Genomic DNA, 22,205 nt, shown 5'->3' on the forward strand with positions numbered 1-22,205 from the left:
GATCAAAGATGGCCACTCCCATGTGGACACAAGATGGCCATCAGGGGAGGGCAGTTCTGGGCGATCAGGCCAGCAGGGGAGGGCAATTGAAGGCAATCAGGCTTAAAGGGGAGGGTAGTTAGGGGTGACCAGCCTGGCAGAGGAGGGCTGTTGGGGGCGAGCAGGCCTGCAGGGGAGGACAGTTGGGGGCACCCAGTCCTGCAGGGGAGGGCAGTTGTGGGGGAACCAGGCCTGCAGGGGAGGACAGTTAGGGGTGATCAGGCTGGCAGGGGAAGGCAGTTAAGGGCAATCGGGCTGGCAGGGGAGCAGTTAGGCGTCGACCAGGCTGGCAGGGGAATGGTTAAGGGGTGATCAGGCTTGCAGGCAGAAGCAGTTAGGGGTAATCAGGCAGGTAGGCAGGCGAGCGGTTGGGAGCAAGCAGTCCTGGATTGTGAGAGGGATGTCCCAGATTGGAGAGGATGCAGGCTGGGCTGAGGGACACCCCCCCCCAAGTGCACGAATTTCATGCACTGGGCCTCTAGTCTATATATAAAAGCCTAAGTGATGAACGACCAGTCAACTGGTCACTATGACACACACTGACCACCAGTGGGCAGATGCTCCACACAGGAGCTGCCCCCTGGTGGTCAATGCATTGCCACAGCCAACCTCCTGTGGTGGGCCAACCTCTTGCAGTCCCTCCTCCCCAACTGGTCCTTATTGGCCCCAATTGGCCTCAATTGTAGGCCAGGCTGAGAGAGCCCACCCATGCATGAATTCATGCACCGGGCCTCTAGTCTATATATATAGAAGGCTAAGCAACTCTCCGACCGACCGTCCATCTGACCGGACAATAGGTATGACGCGTACTTACCACCAAGGGGCAGACACTCAACGCAGGAGCTGCTGAGCAATAGCAACTTTACAGTGCCCTCTCTCACTCTGGAACCCCTCAGGAGATGTTGCAGAGCCAGTTTTGGCCCAATCCCCGCAGGCCAGGGCCAGGGACCCCACTCACTCCACAGATGCCCTTTGAGCTGTATGCTGCCTCAGGTGCAGCCAGCTGGGGAGGGACTGCAGGAGGTTGGCTCCAGGGCCTGCTCAGCCCTTCTCGCCCAGTCCCACCCTCCCTGCCACCTTCTAATTAATTTCCTTTCAATGTGCACAAACCCGTGCACTGGGACACTAGTGTTTCTCATAACAATAGTGTGCTAGAGCTAACACATAACCTAGTGTTTCGCCTTCCACCTGTACCTCATCACAACCTACCACAAACAAGTCACAGTAATTATGCTAGGGCCTAATTACTAATGTAGCCCCACTTACCCCAAGCAGTTGTGAATGGTCCAGTTCCAGAATTTCAGCTGGAGAATGTGCTTCCTAGGGCTATCCCATGGCCAACTGTCAGACTTGGGCTCCCACCAAAGCAGAGCCCAAGAAAAGATGCATATGCAGTTTAAACGGGAAGTCATCTCAGGGAGCAAGAGCAAGTTTGTTTATTTGGGAGGTGGTCCCAGGGAGCAAGACTGAGGCTATGAAGAGAGTGACACAAAGAAGGAAGAAGTACCCCTGACTGAGGGTCATTACCAAGGTCCATGCTGTGGACAGCAGAGACTGGATTGTGCTAGAGCATATAGAATGCCTCTCAGAGTTGCCTGGTGAAGAGGCAGTGCGGCATTATCCACTGTCTCCTGTCTCCTACTTTCAAGTTGTCCTCTCCCCTCTGAGCTCCACATGTGATCAGACATAGTGAGCCTCCTCGTCCCATTGTTCATGATATTAGAGGATTCCAAGGAAGAGACTACACTCTGTCAGCTCATATTAAGCAGAAACCTACAGGGAACTCTCCAGTCCAGCCAGGGCTGAAATCAGAAGGGCCGAGCAAGAACTGAGTCAGAACATTGGTTCTGTCTGCTCTAATCTCCTTCATAGAATTTTGAGAACAGATACAGATTCCAGGTTGTAAGGTTCTGACTACACTCCCATGTCTGTAACAAGCACTCATAAATGTTATCAATTGGTATGTTCATGTACTGTTGAACCTCTACTAGCAGCTTAATGAGTCTTAGTTCATTAATAATCTTCACTAATAACCTGTGATAGAAGACATGCTCATTTTACAGATGAGGAAACTGAGTCCCCGAAAGGTGCAACAGCTTGCACACAGTCAAACAACTAGTAACCAGAGGAGCAGGTCTGTCTACAGTGCTTTTCTTCCTGCATCAGGCTTCTCTGCTGGGAGAAGAGACAGCACTATCTCTTGGGGGATGGGGTGTTGGGTGAGTAGTTACTGGTGGGTATATGGGTCGGGGGAACACATGTGTCCACTTCACACATCTTCTGTTTGTTACTCTATGACCTTCACCAGGGCTTTCCATTTTCAAGGGCCTGGCCTAGATAATCATATTGGTAGGCAGCATCCCTAAGGTCCTTCTAGTAGGTATAGCTCTTTATCACCACTTCCAGAACCATTACACGTGCCCCAAGGCATAGTCCCAGTAGCCCCCACTAACAAGGCCCTGAGGGGGAAAGCACCACACTCCTGAAAACTCATTAGAAAAGTGGGTTTGGAGAAAGCTTCTCCCTCTTGTCTCTCTTCTGGGGCCTCCTCCTCATCCCAGGGCTAAGGCAAGTTTGGGAATGAGGTTGTTTCTGCTCAAAGGCACCTGCTTGGGGCTGGCCTCTGGGAAAGAAAACCCCTCAATTAGGAAAGCTGTATCTAATCTCAATTACACCTCTAGTTTGCTGGGTGACTTTAAGGACATGGGCAAGTCCTGTAGGCCTCAGCAACCCACCATTAAGTGGAATTTATATCACCTGCCCCAACTCCCTGCCATAAGGCCAGGGCAGAGATAAGGCCTTTTTAAAGAAAATCTCACTACCAGAAGGTGTAAGACAGTGGTCAGCAAACTCATTAGTCAACAGAGCCAAATATCAACAGTACAATGATTGGAATTTCTTTTGAGAGCCAAATTTTTTAAACTTAAACTTCTTCTAACGCCACTTCTTCAAAATAGACTTGCCCAGGCTGTGGAATTTGTGAAAGAGCCACACTCAAGGAGCCAAAGAGCCGCATGTGGCTTGCGAGCCGCAGTTTGCCGACCACTGGTGTAAGACATTGTTGCTCTATTTATGAAGGGCTTGAGTTGTTTACAAAACAACTTGTATCTCTCCCTAGCTCTCCCCTCTTTCCTGGGAGGGCTAATTTCTGAGGACTCCCAAGAGGATAACACCCAGTGAAAATAGACCTTGGATAGAGAAGCTGTCAGCTTGTTTTTCCTCATTTTCTTTTATATGCTGGCAGCTCCTCATTTTCTGAGTAGATAACTGAGTCTGCACAGCTCACCATCTTCTTCCCTGAAGGAAACCCACTGGCTTCTATGCTCATGTCAGGGTGAGTATTCTCAGGGATCCTTCCTTTGCTCTTCTGTTGGCATCAGCTCAAACCCAACTGATGCCCCTAAAAAAGGGAAGCCTTTTTAGGGAAAGATCTGGGATGACAACACAGAGGTCCTGGTTCCTCTCTGGCCCCTTTGCCCATGCCCCCCTTTCCTGGATGAAGCCACCTGCTCTCTATTACTCTTAGGGGACAGTGTGAAGGGGCTCCCTGAGTCTAGTTCACTGCCAGGACGACTTCCTCAGGCAGCCTAGAACCTTCACTCCAGTCACAGGCCTTGTGGAGCCTTTTCATCACTGGGAGGAACAGGTGGAGGTCCAGAGTAGGGAGCTGTCTTAGCGCGGTGAGGAGAACCTGGGGCTCATTACAAGGCTCCGAGAGTGGTCATACAGGAGGGCTCCTCATGTAGGGCATCATGGTGACCCTGTCAGACCCTCTGGATGTCACTGGATGATTGGAGGTCATCTCAGAATCCCACTGATTTCAGGTAAGTTGTACCTCTGGCCACCTGAGGGTTGGCAGCAGCTGTTTTGTTGTTCTTCTATCCCTGACTATAACTTACTTGTCTGGAAGGTTTCACCTTCCTAACAGCCTTATTCTTTTGGGTGATTTACATGAAAATAAACTTATCAGTGTGTGAATTGCTACATTTCCTGCTTGTTCCATCAAAACTAAGGAAAGCAGTAGTTAGTCCCTGCAGCAACCTTGCATCCTGCACTTGCCCCTCCCCTCCCCTCCATCAGACTAATGCATAAAAGTCTCCAGCAAATTCAATATGTCACAAAGTCTTCCATGACAACTCCAGCTCATTTTAGAGCTCTCCTTCTCTAAAATCCTATAAACACTTGAACCATCATTTATTTATTTAAGAAATATTGAGTACCTACTATGTGTGAAGCATTGTGGTAAGTACTGCTATTGGAAAACAGAATCAGTCTCCAGAGAAGTAGAGCAGATATGCTTTTTAGAGAAGTGACTTAGCTAGAAGGTAAACAGCAATAAGTTCCATGAAATAATGTATTGTGGTAGCTGAGAGAGCGAGATGGAGAGAGAGAGGGAGGGAGAGAGAGAGAGAGAGAGAGAGAGAGAGAGAGAGAGAGAGATGGAGAGAGAGAGGGAGAGAGCGAGATTGAGAGAGAGAGAGAGAGAGAGAGAGAGAGAGAGAGAGAGAGAGAGAGAGTTAGGGATCCTTTAGAGATGGAGACTTAAAAAAAAAAAAAGAATTCATTCAGCAGCCAGTATTTGAGTCAAATCTTCATACACTTGGCCATGTGGAGTTGGAGGGAAACGGTTCCAGGTAGAGAAAACAGTATGAGTAAAGAGGTAACAAATCACAGGTCATAATCTAATGCTTGTGTTAAAATGGATTCAAAAGGGAAAATGGAGAGTAGTTAATTATTCTTTAATATAATATATGTTACGAGCTGTTATGCATCTATTGATTTGTCAATTTGTAAAGCACTTATTATCAGTTTTAGAAAAGGTGATTACCCCTTAGAATGACCCCACTCCCAATCTCACAAAGTATGTGCACTTGGAATTTTAAGACTATTTTAGAGTTCACCGCATCCAACTTTTTATCCATGTGAGCTCAGGTCCTCATCACACTTTCTCTTTGTTTACAGTCACCAGACTCCATCCTCTGATGCCAGTGTGTTCTCTGCCAGGGAATAACATCACTCTTAGTGAAGCTCTAGCTCTGCTTATTCCATGGGCAGTAAAGGCACATAAATATATTTTGACCAGGAGTTTATTATACAAGCTGAAGAACTTAGCTCCATCTGGCTCTACGTATGTGCTTACTTCATGTGGGGACCTCTCCTTAGAGCTATTGGTCAATATACCATGCCCGAGGCAAGGACAAGTGGAGGGTAGTGGCTGTGCAATGCAGAAAACTAACTGCCCCTAGCAGCAGCCACCCATAGGTCATGTTGCAATTTTCATTTCAGAGGCAGGTAGCAGATACTATAAAAAGAACAAATCATTTAAAATTAAGCTGTTATTCAAAATCTAATTAACAACAAGAATACTGGCAATTTATTGACTGGGGGATTTTGAATTTATATTTTAGAGTATGTCCCTTAACTTGGGGAAATATACTTGGCTAGAGTCTCTGATGTCCACAATCATGGGGTTCATTTCCATGATTCTTGCCATATCTTTGCTTCATCTTCACTATTTATAAAAGCCTGGAAACCTAGATTATATTATTAAATGGCTTATAGTTTTACTAGAAATATCATTCGTTTTTATTTTGAAATATGCTTATTGGATTGGGCTAATCCCTCAGAGTAAAATGGGGAAAATTCCATCTTAATCTTAGTACATCAAAGAGAAAGCCTGCTTTTTTCTTAATGTATTTTCCCAAGTATTCTGGCCCTTTCAATAAAGAAAGTATGGGAGGGACAGGTGATGGAGGTTTGGGGCATCTCAGCTGAGAGTAGGATAGAGGCTTTGAGGTGGTGGGAGGTCAGTGAGTGAGGTAGTGGGGAGTGTGAAATCATCAGCTGAAGCACTGGGAACTTATCAGGGAGTTGTGAACATAGGTCCTTCAAAACATTTATGTTGAGTAAATACATTAGGTGGACTGATGCTTCCACACCTGGGACATTCCCTTACAGGGACTCATGGATCCAGAAGCTGCAACCAATGGGACTGCTGTTACTGAGTTCATTCTGCTGGGCCTCATTGAAACAGAGAAGTTGCAGTCTCTGGTCTTTGTACTTTTCCTCTTTGCCTACCTGCTCACAGTTGGGGGCAACCTCAGCATCCTGGCTGCCATCTTCGTGGAGCCTAAACTCCACACCCCCATGTACTTCTTCCTGGGGAACCTATCAGTTCTAGATGTTGGATGTATCACCGTCACTGTTCCTGCAATGTTGGGTCGCCTCCTGTCCCACAAGCGCACAATTTCCTATGGAGCCTGCCTCTCCCAACTATTTTTCTTCTACCTTCTGGCTGGTGTGGACTGCTTCCTGTTGACAGCCATGGCCTATGACCGATTCCTGGCCATCTGCCGGCCCCTCACCTACAGCGCCCGCATGAGCCATTCAGTGCAGTGGATATTGGTGGCTGTGTCCTGGGCCTGTGCCCTCACCAATGCACTGATCCATACTATTGCCCTAACTACACTCAACTTCTGTGGTCCCAATGAGGTCAATCACTTCTACTGTGACCTCCCACAGCTCTTCCCGCTCTCTTGCTCCAACACCCAACTCAATGAGCTGCTGCTCTTTGCTGTTGGTTTCATAATGGCAGGTACACCCTTGGCTCTCATTGTCACCTCCTATGTCCACGTGGCAGCTGCAGTTCTACGAATCCGCTCAGTGGAGGGCAGGAAGAAAGCCTTCTTCACATGTGGCTCCCATCTCACTGTGGTTTGCCTCTTCTATGGAACTGGCATCTTCAACTACATGCGTCTGGGTACAGAGGAGGCTTCAGACAAGGATAAAGGGGTTGGGATTTTCAACACAGTTATCAACCCCATGCTGAACCCCCTTATCTACAGCCTTAGAAACCCTGATGTGCAGGGTGCCCTGTGGCGGGTATTTGTGAGGAGGTGGTTGGTGACCTGAGTTTCTCCTTTTCTGCCTTTTTTGGGTTGAGGAAAATTTCCCTTGAAGTCAGGAACCTGATGAAATGATTATGAATGATTCATTTATAGATCCTCATGTTGGAAAATTTTGTGTGCTGTGAAAAGAAACCCTACAGCTGAAACCGGTTTGGCTCAGTGGATAGAGCGTCGGCCTGCGGACTGAAAGGTCCCAGGTTCGATTCCGGTCAAGGGCATGTACATTGGTTGCGGGCACATCTCCGGTGGGGGTTGTGCAGGAGGCAGCTGGTCGATGTGTCTCTCTCATCGATGTTTCTAGCTCTCTATCCCTCTCCCTTTCTCTCTGTGAAAAATCAATAAAATATATTTAAAAAAAAAAAAAAGAAACCCTACATAATTTATTCATACAATAATATTTATTGAATTGCTTCTATGATGCAAATGCTTCTCTAGGGCACAGGTGAACAAAATAGACAAAAGTCTCCACACTCATGCAACTCACATTCTTTTTTTCTTTTATGTTTTTAATCTTGCAGTTCACTTTCTAATGAAGGAAAAGCAAAGAAATGAAATAAATAAGCAGCATATATGATAGATCACGTCGTGATTCATGCTATAGAGAAAGACAAGTAGATAAGGGGATATGAGGTTATGATATGCCCAGCACGTCCCCCTGGCAAGTTGCTACCTTTGTTTTGGCTATGCTCACTTTCCATGAAGAGTTGCCGCTTTGAAAGCCAGGTAGTTCTGGGCAGCAAGGAAGAATTATTTGCTTAATCAGAGCCCTAATTGCCAAGAATAGAACTGTGAAGTTTTCTTTTCATGGGAAATGTGAGATTCCTTCCAGATCAGGGTGCAAAAAGCTATTTTAAACCAGTGCCAAGGAATAATCTATTCTGTTCACCTTTCACCTCCAAGAAAATCAGTTCCTTTTCTTGACTAACATAAAAACCCTGTACGATATCTAGGGGACAGGTAGAGACTAGAGAGGAAAATCGCCTATTAAATAAAAGCTACATTAACACATAAATGACATATCTTCAGGTCAAAAAAGGTATGCTTCATCTCCATCCTCTGCCCTATTTTTCTCTCTTATTGAGACATCTTCCTCACATATATGGTAAAGCCTTTGAAAGAGTAAAGCATTTATTCTCCAACCAAATCCTTAGAATTTTCGATGTAGAATGTCCAACATAACCTTCTCCTCCAAAGTCTTACTTTTCTCTCCCAAACCTCCTAGTTCAGAAAATATCCACGATATAGTCCCTGGGAGTGATGCTTCTTTCTGAATGTACTTTCAGGAGTAGTACAAAAGTGCAGTTCCAGCCAGAGAATTTCCCCTTCTTGGTGTTCATCCAGCCTCAGCTCATCCATTCCTGATTTGGGTCTCTTCTCCAGCCTCCATTAGAAGGCTACTTACCCTGTCCTGGCAGTTCTACTGTGATGTCCCTCAGCTGTATCACTCATAAAACTGTTCCATGGCTACACCTGGAGCTCATCTGCTCTGTGATCTCTTCTTGGAGCCAAGGAACTGGAAGAATGAGCTGAAATGGGATGGGGAAAAAGACATGAGAGTGGGCAGTGGGACAGAATTGGGTGTGGAGGCATGAGGATGAGATGTGAGGATATAGGGAGGGATGAGACAGGATGGTGAGCAAAAGGGATGAACTGTTTCCTAGGGCTGAACCCAGAAAGAAGGATAGAAAATAGCAAAAAGCTGTTTTAAACCAGTGCCAAGGACATGAGAAAATGGGAGATGAGGAAAGATGGGAGAATTAGGAGCATCAAGCAAGATGACTGAGAAATGTTGAGGTCAAAGATGGACGTGGAGAAAATGCAGAATGAGCAGGGATGGGAGATAAGGACAAAATTCATACTGTGGCCATGTAACAAATAACACATTTGATATTATTGTTATTGTTTTTACCTTTTCAGAAGGAAAAAAAATGTTTTAAGTTTTACCAAAGGAATAATGATGCAAAGTTGTCTGGGAAGTCCTTCCTCTGGCTAGCTGACAACCTTAGAAAGTCAGGGGAGGACTGACGGATGGGGAGAGGGAGGGAAGATGTGTTTGGTGTGGGCTTATCCTGCACAGCCCCCCTGGGCCATCCAAGTCACCAGCCTCCTGCCTTTGCGGGCAGTGCCTGCCCACACAGTCTAATGAGCAGAGGGGAAGTGTGTCGCCTTCCTGACTCTTGGTCCTGCAGACACTGTGGGGTTGGAGAGAATGAGCTCGCTCACAGGCAACATTCTCGTGAAGGAAAACCAGGCATATGGGCTGTAACCGCTGCTCTGTGACCTTGGAGACTTCCTTTCTGTGGGCGGGCTTGTTTCTACCTACTCCAGAAGGACCCGGGAGCAGGTCATCTCTCCATGGTTCTTCACATTGAACTGCCTTTGGTTACAGTATTCTGGATGAACTGTTTCCTAGGGCGGAACCCAGACAATATTTCGGGAGCATTACCACTACCATTTTCACCACTTCATTAGCCTCTGAGCATTTAGTACTGCCCCGCTGACTCATCTTACCTATTACCCCAAAGGGTAATCTATTACCCCCCAGGCCTTGGCATGCTTCCCCCTGAACATTCATCCTAACTCTTAAGGGTGCTTTCCTTGGAAATTGTTTCCTATGTTCTACCTCTCCTCCAAGACCAAAGAGCTTCGTTAACAAGTATATTTCCTCTGCATTTCACTCTTTGCATCCCCCAATTGTAAATATCTCTAGTTAACTAGTATTTAGAAATGTTATATCTGATAGTGGAAACATTCAGACTATAAAATTTGGTCAAGTAGGAAGTAAAAAGACAAGTGTCTTTTGACATTTGGATCCAAGTGTCACTGTACCACAAAGGCCATTATTCAGAATTAACTCTTTTAAGAACTTTATGTTTATTCCTCCAGAGATTTTACACATATATGGCATGCATATTCCACATCCTGAAAACCATTACTGTTCTGTGAACTGCTTTTTATTTTCCCCACACATTATGGAATATAACCTTTTACATGACAAAGACTAGAATCATCCTTTTTCTGTTTTAATGGTAGCACAATATAGCATTGTATGCATAAACCTTATTCACTTAATCCAACTTCTATTGCTATAATGTGGGTTTCCTATTATTTTGTAATAACAAACAGTGCTGTGATGACTATCTTTACAAAGAGATCTTTCCAAATTTCTATAATTATTTACCTAGGATTCATTCCTAGGAAACACTTTGAGAGATTTTTAAAATGCAAATATAAACTATGATATATACATGAACACACCTATATACTGTCCTCTTACTTAACAAAACTTTTGCACTAATTTGTACATCCACTAGGTTATGATAGTACCGTCAACAGTTGCTATAAATAAATATCTTTAATTTTTATGATCAGAAGGTTGAGAAATGGCTATATATACTTAAAAATGTTTTTAACTCCTCACCTGAGGACATGTAGAGAGAGGGGACAGGAGGAAGAGAGAGAGAGGGGGGAGAGAGGGAGAGAGATGCTTCACACAACTGAGGCACACTTTTCAAATATTTGTAAGCAAATTTCTTCTTTTGGCATTGCAGTTTGAGAGCTTTTGTGCTCCTTTTCATTGGATTCTTTGTTAGAAAATTTCAATTGTTAGGATATCTTTTTTTTTTTTTTTTTTGCCATGACACTTGCAAATGTTTTCTCTATCTTGCTATTTGTTCCAATGTGATTTGCGTTTTGCCAAATAGATGTGTTACATTTTTATGTGATCAAATCTGTTTTTTCTTATCATGCTCTTTGATCTTGTGTCTCACTTTGTGTGGTAAAGATGTTTTCCACCTTATCAGGAAGATAGGCTAGATTGTATTGTGTTAACAGAGCCCTAAATCTCAGTGGTTTGCAGTGTTGTGGAGCGAACGTGAGTAAATGACCACTGGAGTCCAGACCAAATTAAAATTTAGGGAGCCTTTTAATAACCGGCTGTCTGACTGCTCTCTCTCCACGCCGAAAGCCCAGAGAGCAGCCCTGACCCTTTGTGTCCGACCATACTTAAACCCATTCACTACCTCTTGTTTTTTCAGAGCAAACAATTTAAAACAAAGTAGTTTTTCTTAGGTTATGTCAACATGTCATTTACAGGGTCCTGGTGCCTGGTGGAGTAAGTAACTGCATCCCGTTATCAGGAAAGTTGACAGTGATCTATCTTGTAAGGCTATTTTGTTAGTTGCAGCTGGGATTTATGGCCAAGTCGAATAGGAGAAAGCATGCTCAAAAATTCCCACTCTCTAACATGCAGCAGCAAAGGTTAATTTCATAGCCATGTGACTTCAATGATCTGAAAGAGTTTCTGTTTTTTGGATTGTTTATCTTTTTTCTTATTGTAAAGATGAGAGTAAGAACTTCCAAGCTCTTATATGTCAGAGTGGAAACCAGAAGTCAATATTTTTATTTGACAATGGCCTGTGGTGGACATGACTTCTATTTCCCCCTTTCTAACAGCTGCCAATTTCCATATCCAGGTGGTTCTGCGGAGTGTGGTTCAGGGCCCCAGAGGGGGGAGGAATCGGCACATCTCACTGGCCTGGCCACAGTGATGATGGTTGTATGTGGACATGTGACTTCAGTGAGTTTAATGAGATTCTTTATACTAGTGACAAGGAAAAAATTCTGGATGTTATCAATTAAATTAGAGCAGTGGGAGAGTGAGAGAAAGAGACAGAGCAGTTAGCCTGTAATAGCAGGGAGACAGCTCACAAAGGACTGCTCCCATTTCTGAGTGTATGTTGGAACGTTGAATTAACTTCCAGGCAGCTATTTTCCTGATGATATGAAAGAGAGAAAAAATACCCCTATTTTTAGTAGAATGTTAACTAGCACTATGTTGCTAAAAATGAATAATGTTACTTTTGCTTTTGTCTATTGCACTTGAGAGTTCCTACAGCTTTTTCTCCTTTCTGAACTTCAACAGGCAAATAAACCCAAACAAAACAAAAACCACAGCTTGTGTCTCTCTCCTGGTGAAAGTGTAGGGCTGGATTTGTAGAAGTTTGTTTTTGAAAAATGTACCAAAGCTCTGAATAATAAAAACTTTTGGTCCAGCAAGTTCACTTCATCAATTTCGCTTAAGGAAACAATCATGTAATCTAACAAAACAAAGACATTCATTACCACACTGTTGCAAACAATGGGAAAAAAATACTGTAAGCAACTAATTACTGAATATTGGGAAGCGTGTTAAATGAATTCTGATATATTTATTGAATTGCACACTGAAATACTGCATAGGCATTAAGTAGTAACATAGCTGAGTATTTACCAACGTAGACATTATTGTGTAAAAAAACAAAACAAGTTTTAAAACAATTTGAATTCATTCTGAAAAAACATATGTTTAGCCAAGATCAAAATTTAAATACAGCTAATTGTTTTTGGCTTATTTTTACTTGAATATTTCTACAGTAATTCGTATTGTTGGTTTAATAAAAACAATAAAACTTAAAAATAGTAAACATTCAATGGTATCTTCTAGCCTACACAATATATTCCAAGCTCTTCAACAAGGCGTTGGTGGCCTGTACTCCACTATGTCCTCCTCAGACACAGGCTTGCTCCGGCTTGGTCACCAGCTACACTCAGCTGGGACAGTCCTTGTATGCATCAAGGTGTTTACAACTCACTGCCTTTTTGTCCAGTTGTTCTGCATAATAACAACTACACTGACTATGGGTCACACCCTCTGCTCTTGTCACACACATTCTCTCATCTAATCCTCACAGCTACCCCCTCCCAATTTACACAATGCTATTTTCCAAAGTTTTCAGAGAAGAAAAGGATGCTTAGACTGGTGAGGTGACTTCCACAAACACTCTAGGGATGGGGAGAGCTGTCCACAGCCAATGGGAGTATCCCCTCTACACCATGCCTCCTCCCCTCTGGGAGTGATCTTATTTTCCCCTAGCCACTTTTCCTGCTTGACTCATCAGCGTGCGTTAATCTTAGCTCAGCTGTCACCACCTTAAGGAAGACTTCCCTGAATCCTCCATCACTGACAAGGCAGGCTTGGCTTTCCTACTTTATGCTCCCAACCCTCCTGCCCAGACCATAACCTGACATTAAAGTGGTCTTCTTCCCGTCCATAGTGATATAATTCACATTTGTAACCCAATTAGAGGCCCGTAATAGGCATTCAGTCATTATCAATGGAATGATATGAACTTCTGATCAGTTCAACTGTCCTAAAGTCTAGGTCAGTGCTGGCTCCCCTGACTTATTTGTAAAGAATTGCTCTCTTCCAAATCGCTACCACCCAATGACTCATCTTCTCATCAGTTACTATCCCCTTTTGAGCCATTGCATATTACAGAGCAGGTTGAACCTAAGTAGAGGTTGGGTCTCCCATTTACCTTCTCCCTGCCTACTCCATTCACTGGTAGGGTTTTGGCCAGTGACACAGGCTGTGAAAGAATTCACAGCTAAAAGAAGAGATGAAGTTTATTTTACATTTCACAGAGGGAAAGGGCAAAGTACTGATAATTAATATAAGGCAGGAAACGAAAAGCAGCTTCCCCTTTTAAAGGGTAATGGCTCCTGATGCTAGGTGACAAGGAAGGGAAGAGTATTTGGGGTTAAAGGTGAGTTTGTTTGTTTTTCAGGAGATAGTCTTGGCAAATGTTCTAGGAAGATGCCTAGAGTAAACGTTATAAAGAGTTCAAAAGAGGCTTGTTTGAAGGGGAGGAAGGAAGGGAACATTCTACTAACTAGAGACTTCTTGGTGGGAATTATCCCTGAGTTGTAAAAACAGCAGGAAGGAGGTGTATGCAGGAATGTAGCCTTGAGAATAGCTTACATTGCCCTGCAGTTTGAACAGATGGGCTATTTGAATCAGAGGAGCTAATAATTGTAGGGTTTAATTAGCAGGTGCTTCTCATAAATTGTGGAAGGTCACAGCAAAGAAAAATAAAGGCCTTTTTTCTGTCCTTGCACTCACCACTACTCCTGTTCAGGAATGTGTGTTGATATTCTTAAGAGTTTTGTTTTGAGTGAAGAATGGCAGTGGAGTGAGGAGCCACAGTAATAGAAAATAGGATGGGCTCTCCAGGGATAGGGTCTTTGACAGGAAACTATAAGAAGGAGAAAGGCACAGTCAGTATTGTTTAAGGCCCAAGAGACAAAAATGAACCCAGAACAAAGGAGAGAACTTTTCTTCATTTTACCTGAATTGGAGGGTTTTTGTCCAGAGAGACTCTGGGTCAGATTGAAGTACTGGGAGCTTTGCCTACCAGAATGTCAGGAGCTGGGCAGAACACTTACAATGCTCTGAACACTTACAATGAGGGTAGTGCAAGGTGTCTCCTCCAAAAGGCTTATAAGCAGTGGGCACCTTAGAGAAGGCCAGTCAGAGCTCAGGAGCATGAGTGTATGGGTGTTAGAGGACACAAGTGACCTCCCTAGGCTATAACTGGATATATCCAGTTATATGCAGATGAGATTGTGGTCCTTTGGTCAGGCAAATGGAAGGATTTGATCCTGAAAACTTCTAATATTAGTGTTGGTGAGACTTTACTTATTGCCAATGCTGGTGAGGTCTGGGGTACTTTGAGTAACACATACATGTCTTTTTTTTTTTTTCCATCACAGATATATGAGATCATTCTGAGCTGAAACTATGTCTTAATCACTCCTGTAACCCACATAGGATAATGCCCTGCACATGGTAGAGGATATTCCAAGTCTTCACTTTAATGTCCTATTCAAAATTATCCTTATGTCAACATCCGGTAGGCTTTGACTAGGAGGAGTATTCGCAGAGCTGCATGCATGTCCTTGTTCCTCAAGCTGTAGATAAAAGGGTTCATCATGGGGGTGACCACAGCATACATCACTGTGGCCACTGAGTCCTTTAGATATACCATACAAAGTGTTCCATAGAAGAGGGTGACCACAGCTAGATGGGAGGCACATGTGGAGAAGGCTTTGTACTTGCTAGAGGCTGATGGTATTTGGAGGATGGATCTGACAATCCAGGCATAGGACATAATTATGATCCCTAAGGAGGTAAAGAAGAAGAAGCAGCCCAAGACCATCTGCCCTGTGTGAATGACTTGGGTGTTGGAACATGCAAGCCTCAGCAAGACATACATCTCACAGAAGATGTAGGGGATCTTTTGAGATCCACAGAAGGTCACCCTGCTCATGAGGAGGGTGAGGAAGAAACATAAAGAAAAGAGATCACCCAACAGAAAGAGAGGAGCAAAATACAGAGCCTAGGGCTCATGGCTGTGACATAGTGAAGGGGATGGCAGATGACCATGTAGTGGTCATATGCCATTGTTGCTAGGATGAAGTTATCAAGGGTCACCAAGAAGACCAGGAAGTGGAGTTGTGTCAGACATCCTGTGTAAGAAATGTCTTTGTTCGGGGACTGAAGGTTCACCAGGATCTTGGGGACTGTGCTAGTGACAAAGAAGAGGTCAGTGAAGGAGAGGTTGGCCAAGAATAAGTACATGGGAGTGTGCAGGTGCACATCAGAACCAATGGCTAGGATGACGAGCCAATTTCCTACCACAGTGACCAGGTACATGAACAGGAACATCCAAAACAGGACCTGCTGGTCTTCAGGACTCTCTGAGATCCCCAGGAGCATGAAACCTGAGACCCCACTCTGGTTGCCTCCATGCATTTCCCCAATTGTCTGCAACATTAGCACCAACAAACATTTACTAAGTGTACTGAGTTGATTAAGGACATTCAGATAAGCAAAATCATCTATGTTTTTAGCATTAAAAATGTCTTAGGCAAAATTTTTAAAACATAAGTAACAAAGTAATAACAAAGAAAGCTGTCTGCAACTTAATCATTCCAGCATACTCAGTATAGAAACAATGCCTTGTCTTATTTAAAATCCTATCATCTAATAATACTTTTGAAGTACTTAAAGATTTGTATGTTAAAGTATGGCAGTATATAGATTTTTTAAATGAATATTATGGGCAATGGGTATTATGCAATTGGACAAAAGAAAAACAATAAAAATATTGGATGGGAAAAGAAAAATTATCCTTATTTGCTGATAGAATGATATATCTGGTAAACTTAAGACAATCAACTGAAATGCCATCTATATATATAAAAGCCTAATATTCAAATTGTCCCCGTGGGAGTTAGACTCGGAGACTGATTGCTCATTATGATGTGCACTGACCACCAGGGGGCAGGACGTGCACTGACCATCAGAGGGTGGTGGGGAACAAAGGAAGGCCCTGGTCGACAGCAGCAGCTGGGGAAGGGAGGCCCAGGTCGGCAGCTGGAAGGTCCTGATTGGCCCTGATCACCAGCCAGGCCTAGGGACCCTACCCATGCATGAATTTTGTGCACTGGGCCTCTTGTTTGAAATAAAAAGGGATTCCAGTAATGTGGCCATTCCCACAATGAATAGATCTAAAAGGAATGGTGCTCACAGTAAGTTGTATAGTGCAGTGATTAAGAAAAGGTGAAGGGATTATGAAGTACAAATTAACCCTGGCAGGTGTGGCTCAGGCTTGGAATCCTCCCATGCACTGAAAGGTGGCCAGTTCAATTGCTGATCAGGGCACATTCCAGCCTTGATCCCTAGGAAAGGATATGCAGGAGGCAGCCAATCAATGTTTCTCTCTTACACTATCCCTTCCTGGCTCTGAAAATCAATAAAAGAATCTTAAAAAAAAGAAGTGCACATTAGCATTTACAGAATAGTCACAGAGATATAGATTACAGCATAGGGAATATAGTCAAATATATATATATATATATGCCTAAGCGACTGTTAGGACCAAATGACCAGTTGACCAGTTGCTATGATGTGCACTGACCACCAGGGGGCAGATGCTCAATGCAGGAGCATCCTTTTCTTCAGCTGCCCCTTGGTGATCAGTGAGCTCTCACAGCCAACCTCCCGCAGCTGGCCAATCTCCTGCGCCCCCTCCACCCAGCTGGCCTCCCAATAGGCCTCGATCGCTGGTCAGGCCAAGGGACCCCACCCGTGCACGAATTCATGCATCAGGCCTCTAGTTTTGTAATAACTATGTATGGGGCCAAATGGGTACTTGAAACATTGAAGGGACCACTCTGTAAAGTACATAATTTTCTAGCCACTGTGCTGCACATTAAAACTAATACAGAATAATATTGAATATAAACTGTAATTAAAAAACTAAAAACTAAATAAATAAGTAATTAAAGAAACAAAAGAGCATGCAATTGGACCTATGGAATTCAAGTCTGAATGCTGCCATTGACTAGTTGTGATATCTTAGACAAGTTACCTGAGCTCTTTAAGACTGCATTTATTCACTTGAAAAAAATGGGTCAAGTGTGACTAAAATAAGTAATAAAGAGTTAACACAAAGAGGTTGCATGCAGTGAGCACTTAATAAATATTGGCTGTTCTGCCGAAACCAGTTTGGCTCAGTGGATAGAGCATCGGCCTGCGGACTAAAAGGTCCCAGGTTCGATTCCGGTCAAGGGCATGTACCTTGGTTGCAGGCACATCCCCAGTGGGGGGTGTGCAGGAGGCAGCTGATCGATGTTTCTCTCTCATCGATGTTTCTAACTCTCTATCTCTCTCCCTTCCTCTCTGTAAAAAATCAATAAAATATATTTTTAATAATAATAAATAATAAATAAATAAATATTGGCTGTTCTTATTACATGTAAACAATAATCAAGAATAATAAGGTCAAAATACAATGTGAAGCAATCCCATCTACATCATTACCAAACATATGCATTACAATGTTAACAAGAATCAGGCAGGATCTTCAAAGTCTCCAGAGAAGCATAAAGTGAAATTTTAATAAATGGATAGACATTCCAAGATTCCAAATAGAAGGATGAAACATTGCAAAGGTGCATGTTCAACTATTAACATATGCAAAGTTGATGTTCTCAGAGGCTTATTAAGAAACAAAAGATAATCTAAATTTCATCGAAAAGTAAGCATGAAAGTAAACTAGGAAAATGAGGAAGACTAATAAGGAGACACTTTCTCTGCCAAATGTTAAGGGCTCTACAACAGTGTGGCCCTGGTGCTGGAGCGAACAGTTTCATAGAACTGGACAGACACATCAGCAAAAGAGCCAACTACATGTGGAAGTTAGTGGATAATTATGGTAACAGGTAAAGGTTGCATTATGTGCTGAATGGCTTTGGGACAAACTAATTATTTTGGGAAACAGTTTAATTTTTGTATCTTAACAAAAGCATTTCAAATGTACTAGACATTAAAATAATGTATTGTGATGACAGTTTAAATATATTATAATTTTATATGTCAATTATACCTCAATAAAGCTGAAATAAAAATGAAAAATAACTTGTTCTTCTATTCTTTTGAAAACAAGGCACATGTAATAAAAACTTTTAATTTAAAAAAGAAAATATAGCTGATCTTAAATTCATAGATAGATAACCACTGGAAATATTTTGGTGTCTTTTCAGTTGAGACTTGAAGGACAAAACAGCCAGTCTTGTCAAGCCCTGGGTAAAGAGCATCGCAGAGAGAAAGCAAACACAGTTTCGGGATTTATCTTAAACTATAATAAGACAGAAACATAGATGTGTGTATGTATAAGATGTTCATCAGGGTCTTGTTAAAACATACACACACACACACACACACACACACACAAGCAACTCAAACTTCCTCCATTAGAGATACAAGGAAAGCTCACACTCCATACGATTAAGGGCACACAGTGAAGCCATTTTAAGTCAGTATGTATTCCACTTATATGTGTGTTCATGATCATTGTTATGTTAAAAACAATTTCTGTCCTAGCTGGTTTGGCTCAGTGGATAACGCGTCAGGTTGTGGACTGAAGGGTCCTGGGTTTGATTCCGGTCAAGGGCATATGCCCAGGTTGTGGGGCTTGATCCCCAGAGGCATTGGGGGAGGGGGGGCATGCAGCAGGCAGTCAATCAATGATTCTCTCTCATCATTGATGTTTCTATCTCTCTCTCCCTCTCCCTTCCTCTCTCAAATCAATAAAACTATATTTAAAAATAAAACAACAACAACAAACAATTTCTTCTTACCTAGTAAAATAGAAAAAATACTAATTATGCTTCTGTGATCCTAGTAGGATCTACTCCTCGCTGTCACTGTGAGAAGGAAAGGAGCAAATTCATGCAAAGTGTGGGGTACTGGCTGAGCACACTCCTTGCTGCACAAGGTGTGCTTTCTACATTACAGATCTGATCACCTGTCTTCCCTACAGCAGCTGAGCTCCCCATCTCCTCCAGAGCAGCCCAGGTTTTATGGCCAGGTGGTCAAGGCCTCAGGATGCCCCATCCCCCGTGGATCTCCTGCTCCTCTGGTCTTACACCCTTTATTCCAGCACTTTCCACAAGGTCACAAAATGCTTCCCCTCCGTTCTGCTGACCAGCTGTTCTTTCACCAAATGTACTCCACTCTGCTTTCCCATTATCAGTCTGGTAAGAGCCCTTATCTGACTCAAGCATTTCCTCCTGGTGACATCAACTTTGCCCCGAGGTACTACTTCAGCCTTTGTCTTATTTTGGTCTTTTTGTATTTTAATGATTGATCCCCTCCACAATCTGGTTAAAAGTCAGGTAACCTCCCCCACCCCTACCCACCCACCCACCCCCCCACTCCCACACACACACACACACACACACACACACACACACACATACTTCAAGAGTGTGAGAGCCTTGAGAGCAGGCACAATATCATTTTCATTCCTGTATCCCAGGACCTGGCACAGCATAGGGATCAAGAAATGAGGGAGAACTTGAACTGTATAGAATGCCATGCATTCCATGCATACAAGATGAAGGGATGGGGAAGAGTCACAAAAGCCCAAGAACCTACACGAATAAGCAATAGTACAATAAAAATGCAGTTTAGAGAATCCGCCAGTGTGCCATGGAGGTGTGGAGCCTGTACTGAAATTCAATTGGGAACACGATTAATTTGAAGTAGCAGCAAGATTTCCTAGTGTAGGAAATCTACCTCAAACCTTTCTACCTCAAACCCCTCAAAAGTAGAAAACCCTGCTTTGAGGACAAGGAGGGATCAGGGGGCCCAGTCTTGTCTCCATCCTGGGCCTGGCTCTGCCTCCCACTCAGACAGAAGCAGCCTCGGCCCTCCTGTGTCTGCAGGGAATGAACCAGAACGGCCTGGGGGAGACTGCTTGTGGTTGGCCACCTGTTGCTGTGGACAGGAAAGAGAGAAGAGTGAGGAAACTTATCATTATAGACTTCCCACACAAAGACATGTGCAGTGACCAGGTCAGGAGCTGGAAAATAAAAGAGAGAGAGAGAGAAGGAAGAGCCACACTATTTTCCTAAAGACGTAAGTGCTGTGCCAGAGAAGGGGGTGGTGGAGTAGAGAAAATAAAGTCCCCATCACAGAAGACATTATGATATGGTGGGCGGACCTGGAGATTCCAAATTAGACAGTAACCACATGATGGTCTTTTGATATTTGAGTGAAAAATGGGAGTATCTCTCAGCACAGAATCAAGAGACTTTTTTTGTGGATACAGCTTCTCTATCTATTATTTGTTACCCATATTATTCTCCTATGGTTCTACACCATGAATGAGGTTATCTATTTCTCTCAGTACTTAACTGAGGATCTCAACTGAAGGGATCTGCCCAATGTCACCAAGCTATTTGGTGGCAGCAAGAAGGCTTAGACCAGGAGGTGTGAGTGAGGTGTTTGCTTAGTGTTAGCCCAGCACTGACAGAACAGCTGCAAACCTGAATCTAGCAAAAGGAGGGCTGTTTGCCTCTTAGAAAAAGAGAAGACATACCTCGATGTGGGGTTGGAAGGATGAGAAGCGATAAACCAAAGAAGTTATATGCTTGTGGGTGAAAAATAAGATTGTGAACTAAAGGAATATAGTGGAATCACGACTGACATTTGGCACGACAGTGTGAGAAACTCCATTGACCTTGTAAGTGGGAGGAGCTGTGATGGGGATTTAAAGAGTCCTATTATTTATCATTTCTCAAAGTTTCTATCTCCCAAACCCCTAAAGTAGGAAACCCTGCTTTGAGGACAAGGAGGGATCAGGGAGCCCAGTCTTGTCTCCATCCTGGGCCTGGCTCTGCCTCCCACTCAGACAGAAGCAGCCTCAGCCCTCCTGTGTCTGCAGGGAATGAGCCAGAATGGCGAGGTGGAGACTGCTTGTGGTTGCCTGCCCCCCTTGGTGCTATCTACAGGAGAGAGAGAAGAGTGAGGAAACTTACCACTATGGACTTCCCGCAAGAAGAGATGTGGATCGGCCAGGTCTGGAGCTGGAAAATAAAAGAGAGAGAGAAAGAGGAGCCACACTGTTTCCCAGGAATGGGGAAGTGAGTTCCCCATCACAGAAGGCATTAGAACAGGCTGTAGGAAATAGCTGTGTGAGTGTTCACTGCAGACTCGATTCAAGCATTTAGTGGGGGTAGGTGTTGCTTCATTTCACTTTTAACATTGAGATTCCAAATGACAAAGTGACCATGCGGTGGTCCTTTGCATTTGAGTTAAAACAGGAGTAACCCTTTGGACAGGCTCTAGAGACTTTTGATATATACAGTTTCCCAAATCTGGTTTCGTTACATAATCCTCCTATGTTCTACACCACGAATGAGCTCATTTATTACTCACGGTACCTAAGTGAGATGTTAAGATAAAGAGATTTGTTAGAAAAGCAAATAGTTTTAATGAGAAAGGGGAACTGATGGGTTCATTCCAGAGACCACTCCAAGACCCACATTGGCCTGAGGATGGAAAAGAGCACCCAGTGACTCCCTGAATGACCCCATCCCTGAGCACACCCAGCAACCGCCTTGTTTCTGCCATGGAAACAAAGGTCATCCACCCCCTTAGACCTCATCAGCAATGACTTCCTTCCACAGCCTGTTGCCTGAATGCAGGGCCTTGTGGGACATCTGCCTGACAGGAGAGAAGGTGGGAGACAGGTAAGAGGGCTGGGGATAGTCAGAAGATGTCCAAAGGAATGGATACCTCTACTTTCTAGTCCTCAACCAGGCATCTCCACACTTTAGTGCACATCAGAATCATATGCAAAAAGCCCATTTTCTGGTCCCCTTAAGTTTTGAGAAGGAATATTTTTTAAACCAGCTGTTGATTCTGAAGGTACACTTTGGGAACCGCTGCTCCTAGTCTGTAAGAGTCAGTGGGTTCTATGCATTTGTGTGGTCAGTTGTCTTTGGAGACACAAAACTCTCTGCAGTGTGGCTGGATGGAGAGGGGAAAGTCTAGGACGGTATGGGAAAGGGCTCCAAACCCAG

The 22,205-nt window shown here is 43.7% G+C and overlaps 2 protein-coding genes across 2 annotated transcripts; one reads left to right on the forward strand and one right to left on the reverse strand.

Moving 5' to 3' along the window:
* The first annotated feature begins 5,991 nt into the window (after positions 1-5,991).
* LOC103291852 (olfactory receptor 3A2) lies at positions 5,992-6,951 on the forward strand. The gene has a single exon (XM_008147954.3). The coding sequence runs from the start codon at positions 6,004-6,006 to the stop codon at positions 6,949-6,951; it is 948 nt and encodes a 315-aa protein (XP_008146176.2). The 5' UTR covers positions 5,992-6,003.
* A 7,714-nt stretch (positions 6,952-14,665) lies between these two features.
* LOC114233851 (olfactory receptor 1D2-like) lies at positions 14,666-15,630 on the reverse strand. Its single transcript, XM_028155086.2, is given in 2 exon segments — positions 14,666-15,117; positions 15,120-15,630. Coding segments are annotated over 2 exon segments (936 nt in total). The 5' UTR covers positions 15,604-15,630.
* Between the last annotated feature and the right edge of the window lie 6,575 nt (positions 15,631-22,205).

The sequence above is a fragment of the Eptesicus fuscus genome, chromosome 20 (genome assembly GCF_027574615.1).
Source record: "Eptesicus fuscus isolate TK198812 chromosome 20, DD_ASM_mEF_20220401, whole genome shotgun sequence".
In the NCBI taxonomy this organism is placed as follows: Eukaryota; Metazoa; Chordata; class Mammalia; order Chiroptera; family Vespertilionidae; genus Eptesicus; species Eptesicus fuscus.